At 37.3% G+C, this 16,218-nt stretch overlaps 1 protein-coding gene across 1 annotated transcript in view; it reads right to left on the minus strand.

Annotated features, from left to right (window-relative positions):
• Positions 1-569: 569 nt before the first annotated feature.
• LOC104461499 (lysine-specific demethylase 4C-like) overlaps positions 570-16,218 on the minus strand; it is a 40,150-nt gene continuing 24,501 nt past the window's right edge. Inside the window, exons 5-7 of the mRNA XM_010073121.1 lie at positions 7,521-7,640; positions 3,456-3,548; positions 570-746 (exon numbers count right to left, since the gene is read on the minus strand). Of these exons, the coding sequence (XP_010071423.1) occupies positions 570-746; positions 3,456-3,548; positions 7,521-7,640 (390 nt within the window). The remainder of the gene's footprint in view (positions 747-3,455; positions 3,549-7,520; positions 7,641-16,218) is intronic.

Below are 16,218 nucleotides of genomic sequence, written 5' to 3' on the forward strand. Positions count from 1 at the left end.
TAAAAGCCAAAAATATATGTCCACAGTTAAGTCCACATCAAACCCTACTTAAAGCCGTAGTGACATAAAAATGTAAAAGCACTTTACAAAGTAAATACAGCATTGCTTTTGTTTGTCTTAATACTGTACATATTTGTATTTGTTTTAAAAATATTTTACAAAAACTGCTATTATTGAACTTAACATCCTTTCCTGTCCACAGAAAAAAAGTGAGCCACTGAAATTACCTCTTTTTTCCTAAAATATCTCCTCTTCTGAATGTGAATCTGCTCCTATAATGCAAAGGGAATTTTACTGCTTAAGTCAATGCAAGCAGGACTGAAAGTTTTCTCAGCATATCACTGTGTTATTGCTCTTACTCTCACTTGGTTTCCCCCTTAGTTTCACAATGCAAAACATTACAAAATCTTTAATAAATTAACTGAAGAAATCAGAACTCAAGTACTTCAGCTTCTGAAGCTGGTGTATGGATTAGTTCATTGTAAGACTGAGTGTTCCATTAAACCAAACCAATCGCAAACGATGCTGTATGTTTTTTAATCAACATCTCTCTCTCTCTCTTGCTTCCTTTACAGCCCCTTCTGGCATCTCTTCTGGAATGAGCTTTTTAAGAAGGTGCGGTATCCTGGATCATCCACATATTCATTCCTAAAGCGGGAACTCAATATTCTCTGCCTCTTCTTCTCGCCCAAGATAATATCTGCTCCATAAAATGTGTCTTCAAATCTCATGTCAGAGGCTGTAGACTAAAACCAGCCATTAGTGAAACATACAGATTCATACAGGCCATAATATTCTGGCATTTTAGACAAGCTACCTGGAAACACAGATGTATTTCTCTAGATCATTACTGATTATGTAGTTACAACCGTTTTCAGGAAAATGTCTAAATATTAAGCATATCTGTTAAATGCAGATTTAAAGCATAATTTTTACTCTTCCATATTTTGCATGTACTACTCATCATTTAATTCTCTAGGTCTGCAGTGTTCCTTACAAACAGGTGACTAACACCAAATGTTAGTCTAGATTTTATCCAGAGGTCACACAATCACTGTAATTCAAGGTCAGAAACAGCAACATGGAAGTGATGCAACTGTTGGGCAGGTTTGATCCTAGCAGTATCAAGTTTTATCCACCACTTTGTGTTATTCAGAAAAGTTTTAAGTGCAAGGTACTATGGCATGACCCTCTGAAAAGAAACCTGCACACTGCCTAATTTGCAAAGAATCAGAGTCACAAGTTCGTTTGTTTGTCAGCAAACTTAAAACAGTTGGGAATCACCTGAAACAAAGCAGCAGGACAGTGAACAGCAAGCTATTTGGGAAAACACAGTGGCAGAAATTTTTGGATCAACTTCCACTACCAAAGTCATGGTAAAATTCCCAGGTTTAGGAAAAGAATAATTTAGAAGGAATTGGTGTAATTTATTTCAAGGGGCAGAAACAATATCATAAGCTGTCTTCAACTTGCACTGACTTCAGCACGAGGAGTGGAAGGAGGTGCTGGTCACACCTTGAGGACTAAGCTACTTATTTATAGAACTTGGGGCAATACCAGGAAATCAGGCAAAGGTCAGAGCACAGGCTGTGGTTTGTTTTATTTGGTTGACCAAATTAAATGTTTTTTACCTATGTTTAATTCCCCTGTGAAGTTCATGGTGTCAAACATTAAAAAAAAAAAAAAAAACAAACTATAGAAACTTCATTTTAAGAAGAGTAGCATAAACCCAACTATATCATTATCCTTAGTGAAATGCAACTGTTCACATTCTACAGAACATGCAGTTAATTACAAATGCTTCTTACAAATAGTCTCTTAAAACAACAAAAAAAACCCCAGAAATGGAATGCATTTCAACTACAATGAAAAATCCCATTGAATATAACCAGGTGGTTCATTTTACATTTTCCAAGACAACTTTCTTAACCCTAGATGGTCAGGACACTGAAAAATGTGTGCACTTATCCCAAATACACTGACAAAAAGGTGTGTTAGCCAAAAATATTTCACCATTGCACCTCCTGTTAGAAAGAGTTGTCCTAATTGTATTCTATTCCTTCAGTAAAACTGGGCATCCTGCTGGTGAGCACTTACTCCCTCACATTTCTCTTTCTCTCTTCCATTCCCAGCTTTACATGATGTCAGTCCTTTCCTTTAACACACCCCCACCTTAGGAAACATACAGCACCCATGCTGGAGTTGGCTGCTGAGAACTGGATGAAAGGAAATTATGATAATAACAATGATGGCAGCTGCATCTGGCAAGAAGCATAGGAAAGTCAAACTGAAACCTTCTTTAGCTGCCTCACCACAAAATGTTATGTTATTCCACTAAACTCATACAAGCTGACGTACACCCAAAGAATCAACTCTACACATAATTCCCCTACAACTGCTTGCACCCAGCTTTCAAGAATCAGCTAATCAATGTCACATAATGGATGCGTGAGCAGGTATTGTGTATGAGACCACCTCCCTGCAGCAATGAAAAATATACTGCACACTGCTCTCCCTTTCAATGCTTCACTGAAAGGATTAAGAGGGAATTTTTCATTCACAACAATGAGTTATTGTTTGTTCTAAATTATGACAAGATTTTTGCATCTTATGCTTTGGTTTTACATGTTAAGAAAGCTAAAATTTAACATGCAATGCATTGCAATGCAGTTTTGAACAAATAGCTCTAAAGTAGAACACAGGCATTAGAAGAACATGGCGCTGTTCTGAGTAGACTTGGTAATGGATTGAATTGCACAATATTTAGCATTAATGACAAAGACAGGTAACAGCAGTCATCTTGCCTCCTCCAACAACTGTATCGCAGAACTTTCCCTTTTCAACCTTTAAGTGTTACACTCTTCATGAACCTTAACACTTTGCCACATGGCATACATATAAATGACTAGCTGGTGGCTGTTGTTTCAAAAATATAGCAAAGATTTGGTTTTAAACCAATGACTAGTGAAATGCTGATGAATCCTGCCAGTGACACTAATGAGTTATGATCAGGCACTTTCTTTCTTAGAACAAGTTAATTGCATTTTTATTAAACTCAATTCTTTTAAAATCACAAGGGTCTGAGAAATTGGAAAGCTTTCTAAAAAGTATAGACATGCTATAAGCATACTGAAAGAACAGACTGCCTGTCAATTTAAATATTTACTAACTTGATAATTCATGATCTGACAGATGATCGATCAAGATATCCCTTTTAAGAGAAAAAAATTATGTTTAACAACAATATTTGCCTGTACCAGAAAAACAACTAACCATCCTCACTAGCAAACAGACACTTGTGCTAATTTTTGTGCTGATTTAGCTCGTTATATTCAGTACAGGCTCCACAAAACATTTGTCCAACTTAGACTGAAAATCCAGAATACAGTCCAGGATAGCATTTTTGTCATTTTGAGCATATATATAGTATAAAGTTATCATCTGCAAATACTCACTAAACGTGCTTTTACTCTCTTAGGAAGCTCTTCATCTAGTGTATAGATCTCTTCCCTCTTCATTACTATTTGAGAACCATCTTCAAACTCAACCTAATTGAAAAAAATGAGTATTTTAAAATAAAATCATAATTTTACTCTTGCAGGAAGCTTTTGGGAATGTTCCTACACAAAAATATATGTGCAAACACAGAAGATTTAGATACAAACATTTTGCTATCTATTTTAGGAAGATAAAATTAGAATAAAACATTAAAATATGTTATTTCTTAGGAATTTCAACACATTAATAAATTTAAAATAATACCTGAGCAAAGAGACTTCAAAATCAACACTGACACACATATAATAAATTAAAATTGGTTAGATTAGGAATGCTAAGCAGTGACAACACAGACAACATTATTTTGTAGGAATGACATTAAAATGTCGTCGTGTCATTTTTATTTGCCTCTATTTTTTCTACCTGCTTTTAATAAATAAAAAATTAATTTTAACATCCTGTGCTTCAAGGTTGAGGAAGACCATGTCAAAAGAAAGTAAGTATGAGTGACAACTAAGGAAATACCAGTTAACAGAATTTTATTGAATCTGATGGAATTTCTTTAAAATGCTCTGTTCAGAAGATGAAAAGCTTTATCATGCTTAGGTTTAGATTTAATCCAACATGAACCCTGTTAGCAGAAAATGAGAAAAGAAATGTAACTAGGTGTGGGGAATGTTAAAATGCTGAGGCTTTGAAGCATTTAAGCTTTTTCAGTAGGTTCCGTTTTTTTTTTTTTTTAATACTTTATCTAGCAATTGTGAATTTCAGCTATTATCTATGTTGTCTTAGCTCCCACAGAAACTGTACTTTAAGTTTGTTATAAAATTAAAAGAAGTCCCATCCTGCATCGTTAGGTGACTTAATGAGACGATGAGAATGACAACAACAGACTGAGACTGGAAGAATAAGCCCAAACACAAAGGAAAAAACGAGGAAAACATTCACTTAGAGAAAGTATTATCAGAGATAAAACCAAAAAATCATGTATTTGAATTTGTAAATTGACTGTGTTTTGTACCTTCAAATTCAAACCTTGCCATGACTGATTATGTCAGATTAATTGTGAACAGCTGAAAAATCCGCTATAGTATATCCATTGTCAAAAGCCAGGGTACAGATCTATGAACTACTAACTTCTTTAAAGGCATTTCTTTAAAGCAATTTGACAGGGATGCACAAATCTGGAATGCATTTAAAATCCACAGAGCACAGATGGATAACAAAGTCACAAGAGTCATCCTTGCTCCTCTCTGTTCCTGTTACTAACCCTATAAGCCTAGTCTGTTAGTAGTATGTTAGAGGAACTTAAATGTCAATTTGGCTTAAGCTTGTTTAATAAAAATAAAATGATGGTAATTTACATATTTTTCACCAGGATGCAGGAGGAGCCTTTCTGTTATTCCTGCTCCTTACTGCACAATACAGTTGGTAATATGTTTTTTTCATAATACAGTTCGTAATCATGTTTTTTGCATCGTTGTTGAAAGAACTGGGCAGGAAGTGAACTCTGCCAGCTCCATGCTATCAGAAAATCACCTCCTCAATGGGCAATGTTTTTGTTTTTACTGGAAGTGTGTAGCAGGAGGCAACTGCTTCATACCACAGAATCTGTCAGGCTTGCAGTATGAAATATATTGAACATTTACAATGAAGAATAATTGGAAGTTCTTCAGCTATAACTCAGCATACCATACTGGAAATAAATTTGCCTACTGTTAAGGGAAAACACAACAAGAGCTCCTCTAAGACTTTCAATAGTATAATGATTCATGCAAAATATAAACCCACAATCTCTAATAGCTCCAACAATTCAGACTGCAGAGTGCATTTCAAATCATCAATTTTATCCAGCAGGTTATTTTACTTGGAGTTTGGTTGCTGTACTATATCTGTGTAGTATGTCATTCTGCCCATGAGATTTTATTTCATCAGGACATCATAAACTGAGGAGCATTTTATCCTCAGCAAAGGCAAAAGGGACCTGAACACTGAAGGGGTCAATTAAAGGGTCAGCTGAAATTGTTAGAAAGCAATTAATAGAGTGAATGGATAATTTAGTAAACTCAAATGAAACTCAAAAATAAATGGTGAACTTCAATATCAAAAATGATCAAGACATCAAATGTAGATCACATTAACAATTTCACTTGAACACCTGCTTCATTTGGCATGTGTAACTCCGCTTAGGGATTGCGTAGGATACTGGGTGGCAAACTTCAAACTGGATGATACCAACTCTCGAGCATTGTGTCATAGCTCCAGCTTGCACAAGTACTGTCACATTTGGTACAAATGTCTCATGAAGATGAAGAAAATTCACCCATTTACCCAAGTAGAAAAGATTTGCTTTATTAGATCATAATACTCATTTCAGAGAGTCCTTTTCAGTCTCTCCTTTTGTCATACCATCTAAGAGATCACACAAAAGACTTGGCAAAAGAATCTCAAAGATGCAACAGAGATATCACAACCCAGACGAAGAACAGATTATGTATATGCATGGATCCTGGGAGCATTCAGAAAGACCAGAGGAAGAACTACTAATGTGTCTTGAAGTTAGCCTTGCACCCTCCATGTGACAAACTTCCTGTAACCTGTGCCCATGTGGCAGCCTCCTCGTCTGTACTACAGAATGAAATACTTGTTAGTCTTCAAAGTCCTACATAGTGCAATCTGGACTCCCTCTAATCTTTAACCTTTGCTATTTCCCCCAGTATAAGGGTTGTTTCAAGGTAGTTCACAGTAATCTCCCATGACTGTTATGCTGGGGAACTTCACAAGCCTTACTGAACCTCCACATGCTAATCCATTTTCCTTAAACTAAATTAATCTCACCATGTTTTCCAAGAGGTCTGAAACAAGACAAAGAAGTTTCTTTTGACTACATCAGATTCCTTCAAATACAAAAGATAACAACATTCATCTAATATATCTTATAGTACTCCTCAGAAGACCAGCTGTTCAGAAGATTAAATGATTTGAAGATCAATGTTACTATAGAACAATAATCTTTATATTTTATAAAGAACTTTTCACCTTCACAACATAATACAGCTGCTAAATGTAAGGGAAGAGGTAAGATTTAGAGACTAGCTCAAGGGATCAGGCATTTGAGGACTTCAGTTTGATTGCAAGTCATTGGCAAAGTGAGAAGGTCAATGCAGCAAGTAATTTAGCCTCCCTGTGCCTTAATTTATCTATAGATATAATAGTAAATTTGCCATTTTTGTAGATTAATGTGCGGCCCTCAGATGAAAAGAGTTACATAAGTGAAAATGATTATATATATAAATGAAATGTATCTGGCTTCTCATTCTTTCAGAAGTGCTATTATTATTGTGATTGTTTTATTGCAGTTTCTACCATTCACTTGGGTGACTCAAAGCTGCTGACTGATTTTTCTCAAAGGCAAACACATAAAAAACCAATTATTGTGCCTCTGAAATCAGAAGTCAGCTTTTTAGCCTTGCCTTCAGTGTTCAGCTCCCTTTTGCCTTTGCTGAAGACAAAATGCTCCTTAGATTATGTGTTAATTAATTAAAAAATGCCTCAAACAAATGAAAGCAGAGTTATTTATGCTCTTCTTTTTACTGTCCTCCCTTCCATCCTTTTATGAAATGCCTAAGGTTCATTATAGTCACACACCAATACTTAACTTCGTATCATTACTTGTATAATTACCTGACATCAAATAAAAGTAAATAACCTGGAGAAAATAACAAATGTTATCTTTCAATCCTAATGTTCCACCTGCTTACCTGAGTTCTTATTAAATAAGCCATTTTCTTGATTTTATAAGAACATGTGAAACCTCAACGATCAAAGAGTATACAGCATGTCATGGTTTAGACAGCTTTATTTATTGGTTTAAATGCATTAACAGTTACAATAATAGTCCACACTCCAGCTTTTTGCACCTTTGAATGTGCAGCTGGACACGCCAGTGCCAGAGCTGAATAAGCAATTTGCAATGAAGACATCTGAAAAACAAGCACATGATAATAAATATGGACACTCACCTGATACATGTGAGCTGTGTTTGTTCCCAGATACTTTGCACCATACAGTTTTCCATCAGGCCACTTCACTTGGACAACCTCTCCCTCCGCAGGTGGGCCGAGCCTTAGGCAATCTCTGCTCTATTTACAAAGAAGGATGGATTCTCAAATCAGCCAGCGAGCCACTATACTGAAATTACCATTAAGCTGCTGTTTACAACTTGGTAATTGGAGATTTATTACCATGTGTGTTTCAAGTTTTATAATCCTGCTAATGGGCTAATGGAAGACATTATTAGCCTTTATGAAAATGAAATACTGACCAAAGAAACACTCTCTTTACAGCTTGGTGCTGCACTGGCAAGGTAACGTATGCATAAATCAGACAGCTATCAGCAACTGTGATACATTTTCCCCCAAATTAATTTCCATCACACATTGAAAATAAAGATCACTAAAGTGCAATTCTGTATGAACAACACTTTCTCTTTTACATACTCAAGTAACTCATGTTTTGTCAACCACAGCACATTTTTGCTAGATACTAACTTTGCTGACTGCAACATACGCTGACGGATCAAACTGTAAATGGTGAGAATGCCAACCAGTTCTCTGCTTAGCTGATGGAGAAACACTGAAAGAATCCAAAGGCTTACAAAGAAAAAACAGGTGGGATTTTTTTTTCAGAAGACATGAGGCAGGTTTTTTGCTGTGTTTTGGCCAAATTTTGTGCCTGACTTGTTGAGCATGTCAGAGTAGCACAGTTTACACTACTTGCAACGCATCCTTGTTATGGTTTCTTTTGCCCCATATCGCTCAGTAGGACCTAAATGACTCATTTGCAGAGCACACTGACCACTCGCCCATAACAACAGCTGTCCACACGAGGAAATACACAAAGGACCAGAAAAGGGTCGTGCTGAGTATCTGCTCACCAGTTCTTTGGAAGCTCTCTCTGGCAAACATTCACCCCAACAGAGGAACCTATGCTTCGTACAGACTACATCACAAGACTTGTAATGAAAATTAGGGCTAATTTAGTGGTATTCACTATCTCAGGTTGCTGCAGTACTATCACAAAGTCTCAGATTTACACAGAATAATTTAAGAAAATACTGTATTTTTGAATCCAACAGTTCACTTCCCACAGAGGTCAACAATCACCATGACAAAGAACTCAAAATGTGGCAGCAAAAATGCACCACAGTGATCCCTACTGGGACACTATGTTGTCGTAATATCATGCTAGCCAAATCCAGGCTTATAAACTATTTTTAACTACATGTTTCTTAATCCATTAATTTTATTCAACACACAAGAAAAGAAGTGAAAAGCTGGATTTTCACAGAAACACACTTTCCTGCATGACAATACTGTCTCTGTCATCTCTGAGGTGTTGTGCCAAGGGGACAGCTCTAAAATATGCCCTGCATGTTTGCCTGGCAAAGGTTGCTGTGACAGACACAGAAAGATGTATCCTTTCAACTTCACCATATGTTTGGGGTAGTAGGTGGCATTACTGCATTACCCTTCCAAGTATATCCAGGAGAGACAGCGGGAAAGGGAAAAGGGTGGCTGCTGCCTAATTTCCAATGGTGAAATAACTATGACTTCTCAGGGGACGAGGATTGCTAAACACTATCATAGCTCTGACTATAAATTAAATGAGACTTTATTTTTAATGCTCTCTTCAGTGATGACTGTCAATATCGTTATTGTCGATATTGTACTTCTTCCTTTACCTATTTATGGCTAAACTGTAAAAAGGAGTCTTGGCTAAGTTTGGTCCTGAACCAAACCTTTAAAATGCATCATGGAAGACAGCAAATTTCCTGAAAACAAACTATCAAAAATGTCAAGCCAAACATTAATTTTCCAAGAACAAAAGCCCAGCATGAATTGCTTCCTTTCCACCTTGCACAAGAAAAAAATCTCACAGCTTCTCTAGGACAGCTAATGGAATTGCTCATATGGAAGCTCAACAGTATGACCCAGCAATGTGTGCCTGCAGCCCATAAAGCCTGGGCTGCATCAAAAGAAGCATGATCAGCAGGTGGAGGGAGGTTATCCTTCCCCTCTACTCTGCTACTGTGAGAACCCACCTGGAGTACTGTGGTCTGGTCTGGAGTCCTCAGCACAAAAAAAGACATGGACCTGTTGAAGAGGGTCCAGAGGAAGGCTACAAAAGATGGTCAGAGGGCTGGAGCACCTCCCATAGGAGGACAGGCTGAGAGAGCTGGGGTTGTTCAGCCTGGAGAAAAGAAGGCTCCGAGGAGACTTTAGACCAGTCTTCCAGTACCTAAAGGGGACCTACAGGAAAGGTGGGGAGGGACTCTTTATCAGGGAATGTAGTGATAGGACAAGGTGTAACGCTATTAAGCTGAAAGAGCATAGATTTATATGAGATATTAGGAGGAAATCTTTTACTCTGATGGTGGTGAGGCACAGGAACAGGTTGCCCCGTGAAGCTGTGGGTGCCCCATCCCTGGAGGTGTGCAAGGCCAGGTTGGATGAGGCTTTGAGCAACCTGGTCTAGGGGAAGGTGTCCCTGTCTATGGCAGGGGGGTTGGAACTCGATGATGTTCAAGGTCCCTTCTAATCCAAACCATTCAATGATTCTCTGATTCTATGAAAATTGACTTCTCATGCAAATAACAAGACAAATAACAATGCCGTTCTTCATGTATCACAACAATGTCTTAGTCTATGGAACAATGTTTGGGAAACTTGTACTAAAAATTTTTTGCTGATTTATGCCCGAGTTCCTATCTTTCATTTTCACATTACACAACCATTTTAGAGATTCTCTTTTTACTGCAAAAAATAATTCTCACAATTTCCTTCTGGGGAATGATTTTCTTTAATTTCTCAGGCTGACAAAATTGCAAAAGTGCAACCTCATTTTCTCAGTCATACAATGAGAAGTCAAACATCAAGATACGTCAATCCTTCAACATTTCCATGCACCAGATGTAAATAATATAGCCTGGGCTCAGTCTACTTTCAGCTTGTAAACCATGCACATTTCCTGTATAATTACGTAGTATATTTTCTTCTTCACACAAGTGGACAAAATCATGTCCATCTGTACTGAAAAGCCTGTTCACTTAAGTGTTCAGTTTCACATTCTCAGAGCCCCAGCTCCAAGCCTGGTCAGTTACAGTAGGTTGCTCAGAGACATGTCCAGATGGGTTTGAGTACTTAAAGGATGAACACTTCACCACCTCCCTGGGCAACTAGTCCAGCATTCATCAGCCCTCACAGTGGAAAAGTCTTTTCTTAAGTGAAGAAAATTTCATGTTAAGGAATATCCTGTATTTCCGTTGGTACCTGTTATCATTCATCCTGCCACTCTGCACCACTGAGAAGTTCTTTATATCCCCCATCAGGCATTTATACACTTTGATAAGATCCCCCTGAGCCTACTATTCTCTGGGCTGAACAGCCCCAGCTCTGTCAGCCTCCTCTCATACAACAGTTGCTCCAGTCCCTTCATCATCATCATATCCTTTCACTGTCCACATCCGTCTTACAGGTGAGCCCGCAACTGGACGCAGGACTCCAGTTATGGTCTCATCAGTGCTACTTTTACAGCCATTCAGAAAGTTTATTTGCAAGCAAAAATGTATAAATAACAATAATTCTGAAACTTTTATTGTTTATTACAGGTGGTATTTTCTGGCTTTAGAAACAATCATTTGGGGCTTCCTTATATGCATTGAAATATAATAGGAAGCAATCAATTTGCAACAGATTTTGGAAAAATATGTTGAAATACTGGGTTTGTCCACTATGCTGTCACTGAGGAATTCTTGTGTACAGCACTATAGATAAAGTAGGCATTTTTGCTGGTTTTCTCTTTTGATATTCTTTTGGTTTTACCACAGAGGTTGAACAATACTTTTGTTCACTGAGACTGGAGAGAGCATTTGCAAATCCAGTTGCAGTGGCAGTTTGGTGATGACCGACACAGACTAGTAAGAGGTGTGGATCCACATTAAAAAAAAGGGGGAGGAAGTCTGCACCTGAAGCCTGTACTTGAATCCAGGAACTGTGAAATGTTGCAAGATTCCTGTAATTTGAATATAGACACTGACACATGAAGAAAATACCTTAGTTTTTAAAAAGTTTTTTAAAAATATGTTCAAATGCTTTCCTAAGTCAAGGCTAAAAATTGTAGATATTCTGGTCTAAGATGAACTTATGAACTATTGAGACTATACTCCAAAACTGTCAGAAATAGATGTTCCTTGGATACCTACAATTTTATTTTGACAATGTTGTGCCTAGTAATTATGCTACTAATCCAGCTATTTCCAATTCAGCAATTATTTTCAAAATTATAAGAATATAAGAGCGAGCCTTTGACTTCTTCCAGGTTTGATCTAAAAGAACATAGTGAAAACAAAAATCTTTAGTGAATTCAGAGGAAACAGAAAACTGTGGTGTAACCTTCGAAGCTAAAAGGGCTAAATTGGCTCATACCTTCAGGCACTTGCTAAAACAAAACAGATAGTAGAAAGTATACTGTAGTCTTTCATGTCAAGATTGTAGTAGCAAAGGATGAAATCATTCTGTGGCTACAAATATCAGCCAATGTTAATTTACAGAGTCTCTGGTCTGACAGAAAGCTAGATAGAGAGGAAATCTTAGAAAGGAAAATACCGCCATGGCTTAAGTAGAATATGTGAGTATTTAATGAAAAACAAAAAGTTTCCAGCTTGAGGGATTTTTCTCAGGTGAGGATAGCAGCAGTTGAACAAAAAAACAGAAACTGCAACATATTAGTTAATAACACTATTCAAAAAAATTATTTTTCAGGTTAAATACATGAAAAGCAAAAAGCTCTCAAAAACATTTCTGAATATTCTGAACACACAAAACCCCAACCACTTCATTGCTCCTGAATATAGCACCAGGAAACATTTTTCATTCGCTTGGACAATGTTCTGCCTTTCAACAGTCAGCTTATAGCTCAATGTTTGCTTTTTCAGGAGCTTAAATTGAATTATATCCTTCCAAATCTGATTCAATCTTTGGTAAATGTGCAAGGTGATTGGTGCAGAAGGGATCAATTAACTCCTTTAACTTAAAGCAACGGTCATAAAGGTTAATATTGTATTTAATATCATAGCAATAACATTGGTTATTATATCTAAAAAATTTGTTTCAGGAGAGGAAAATGTGGCCCATATGCCATATTTTAGACAAGGTATAAACCCAACAGTAGTCAAATATTTAGAATTGTTGCTAGAAAACAATAATCTTCAAAGTGAAAAATGCCAATACTTGCCTATTCAAATCAGGAGGCAACTTTGTCAGGTCACCTAGCTCTGGTTAATTGTTTTGATGATGTGATCCTACCCTGGCTCAAGAGAGGACAGAAGAGTTGTGATGATGGAAGTCCCCAGCTGGCAACCTAGACGAGCATGTCTTGCTCTAAAAGATGCTTTTGCCTCCCACTCATACTTTTGCATGAGCATTCTGTGGAACTTCTGCTATTAGGATGAAGAAAATCAATCTTCATCTTGATCAGACGAGAAAATTTTCTGTGGAAAATTACTAAACTCACTTCTTGCAGCTGTGCTCCTACAGTGGGCTTAATAGGGAAGACGAGAACGAAACACTGCAAGATAAAAGACACTTGCAATCTGTAAGTAACAGTCAGAAGACCCTCCTCTATAGCTGATGAATATTACTGCAGACCAGTTTTTCCTGAACATAGCCCTAAAGCATTCAAACAAACACACACACACACACACACATATATATATATAACAGTACAATGAAGATTGAGATTTCTTCTTTCATGTATAAAAAAATAAGGGAAGGAAATTGAAGAAAAATCAATCTGTGGTATACAGTATTAAGTTAATATTGTCTGCAAGTGGTTCACTCTTGAAGTTTACACTTATTCACCACTAACCCCTCTGAATAAGCATAAATTTTTCCCTTATAGCAGTACTGTTTTATAAACCTGAAGTTTACATTCATAAACTGGCATCATTTAAAGTAATTTTTTAGACATGCAGAGTAGCCTCTTCCTTTTTTTAACCATTTCATTCTTCTGGAACTTGTTAAATAATTTTCCAATCTACCACACGCATAACATCCTTCTACCCATTTCCCATGAGGGTGTCTCTACAAATCCACAACATGGAGCATCAAACTGTCATCAAGCATTAACCACGACAGCAAACATAAGCAGGCTGGCACCTCTTTCTTCAGGAGAGCATCTAACTGAGCTGCCCCTACTCCATGAACAACCTCAGAAACTCATGTTCTATTTTCCTCAACCCTAATAGAATTTATTATCTGTTTAACTGGCAGACACAGTGCTGAGCCTGTTATTTTTCAAATCACTGTGGTTTAGACTGTTATTAAAAATAAAATATTTTAGTTTGTTTAAATTGTATTCAAATTATAGCATTTTCTCAATGTTACTTAGCAAAAAAATTTACATCTTCTTGGCACTCCTGGGTTTTACTTGCTGTTTTGCTTTGTTTCTAAAACAATGCACAAAATGCCTCATTGTTTATTCAAAATCTTGTCAAATACCATTGATGATATAATTGACACAAACCATACAGGGCTAAAGTGGTTAAGTGTGGCTCTTGCAAGAGGTTTTATGAGCTAGCACACACTTTTAATCCTATTCTTGCTGTATGGCTCTGTAACACAGCGGCAGAATGAAATACACAGAAATTGTACAAATTATTTTACTTAATGGAATAGGAATAGTATAAATATAGACCGAACCTGACTGGCATTATTCTTCTTGGGATCAGCTTAAAGACAGTTTAAACACTACCTCAAAACTACTTTTTGTAATAATTAGTTTAACTGAATATATTTTCCATCCTTTGAAGTTAATCATTATTTCTGTACCATACAACATCAAAACCCTTTAGGAAGACATATTCCAATCAATCAGTGGCAGTCTTGCAGGAAGACTGTGTAAGAATCCATCTCATTGTGCTGCTGCGGCTTTCTGTATTGGAGTGTTGTGAATATACTGTGCTCACACAGCTTGTCAAGAAGGACTGGCAAGTGGCAGAGGTAAGCAGCAACCTGGTTTCAGTCCCACAGCATGTCTGGTGATACAGATCCTTTCCATATTGTTCCATCTCTGATGCACAGGGGCCACAGCACAATATTGTAATCCTCCTGGCAGACGGAAAGCTGATAATCTAGCCCTGAGGTTTCAAGGATCAAGGAGAAACAGATGCCATAGAGGTGAACTAGAGATAAATCAGACTCTGTAACTACAAGAAACCTGGCCTTCCTATACTGCGTATCTACGTATTTTTTTACTATCACTCATCTTGTGTTTGTTCATAAATTTATATATATTGTTAAAATCAAACTGTGAAATATGAACTGCCTATTTTCTGTCATTCCCTGCACTGCTTAAATCTATAAGAATGGCTCAGACCTCTAGTATTAGTCTATCTAACCACAATTTGCATGGAGCAAGCCATAATATCTACTCATGTGGGCTGTCATCCTAGAAATTCCATGGTTTCTGAAAAATGACTTAAAATCCATGATGGTTCCCCAAACTGAATAACCAACACCTCCATCCTCTTATTTTTTAGAAACGGAAATTAATTTCATGGCAAATTCAATTCATAGCACGTTCATTTCAATTTATAGCAAACAAGCATTCTCGTTTTCACAAAATTAACAGTTACTTCTCACAACATAGACAAAACACACTAACTCCATCTGATTTTCACTGGTAAGACTTCAAGAGGGTTTCTAGTCCCCAGATTCACAATACAAAAAAGTAGGAAAAATCCAGGCCTCATTACTGGGCTTTTGCACAGAAATGGTCCTCTCACTGACTCTAGTTGAACTGTGGCAGTAGTTTCTAAATTTTTCCTTTGAAAATTTCCCCCCTAAGTTGGGACCTGAGTTAAATTTACTATCTTACTTCATTGCTGCTAGGGTACCTACCATGAGGCAGTGCTCTCTGTACTGACAGAAACCAGCTGAAGACGATTTGAAAGGGAAGGAATGTAGAACTAAGCATGGGGTGACCACACTGTCAGGAAGAGTTAGCTCCTGCTGTACAGACCCAGGAGAGAAAAAGGCTTCTGTAGCAGAGCAGGAAAGGTACCTCTGAACAGTCCTGAGGATGGAGCTGCAATGTCCCCAAGGCCATTCTGCAAAGGCACTTAATGCAAGTTGTCTTCTCTGCCAATGTTACTTCAGCTAACATTAACTTTCAACGTGAGTGCTAGTGATTACGCTTCCAAAGTCATGCTCACCCGTGGTTGTTTCATAAGGAGCACGACTAACGTGATTACAACTAACACCTCCTATTTAGAAAAGCCTGTCATACCAACAAATAACATTCCACAGCTGCAAACAGTGAACATATCTACCAACACTATTAAAGTGGAAGTGGAGAAACAAATTGTGGTAACTTTCTGAAAACAACCGCTGATCTCAACAGGCTGTCAAAATGCGTTTTTCATTTGGGACCTGATAGTATACGGTAGTTAATGCAAATTTTTAGAAACACAGAATTAGGTTTCATATGTTCCAAGACAATTCGAATGAAAAGGAGAGTGGTAGCTAATTTGCCACAGTAAGAATTTTATCTAAATAGGAATGGCAATTTACACAGTGCATTAGCATTTGAAAAAGCAGGCCTGATTCCCAGGGGTGCAGTTCTGTTTTTGAATTGGTACAAACTCAGTGAAATCACCAG

Source organism: Pterocles gutturalis, unplaced genomic scaffold (genome assembly GCF_000699245.1).
Source record: "Pterocles gutturalis isolate BGI_N339 unplaced genomic scaffold, ASM69924v1 scaffold3217, whole genome shotgun sequence".
Classification (NCBI taxonomy): Eukaryota; Metazoa; Chordata; class Aves; order Pterocliformes; family Pteroclidae; genus Pterocles; species Pterocles gutturalis.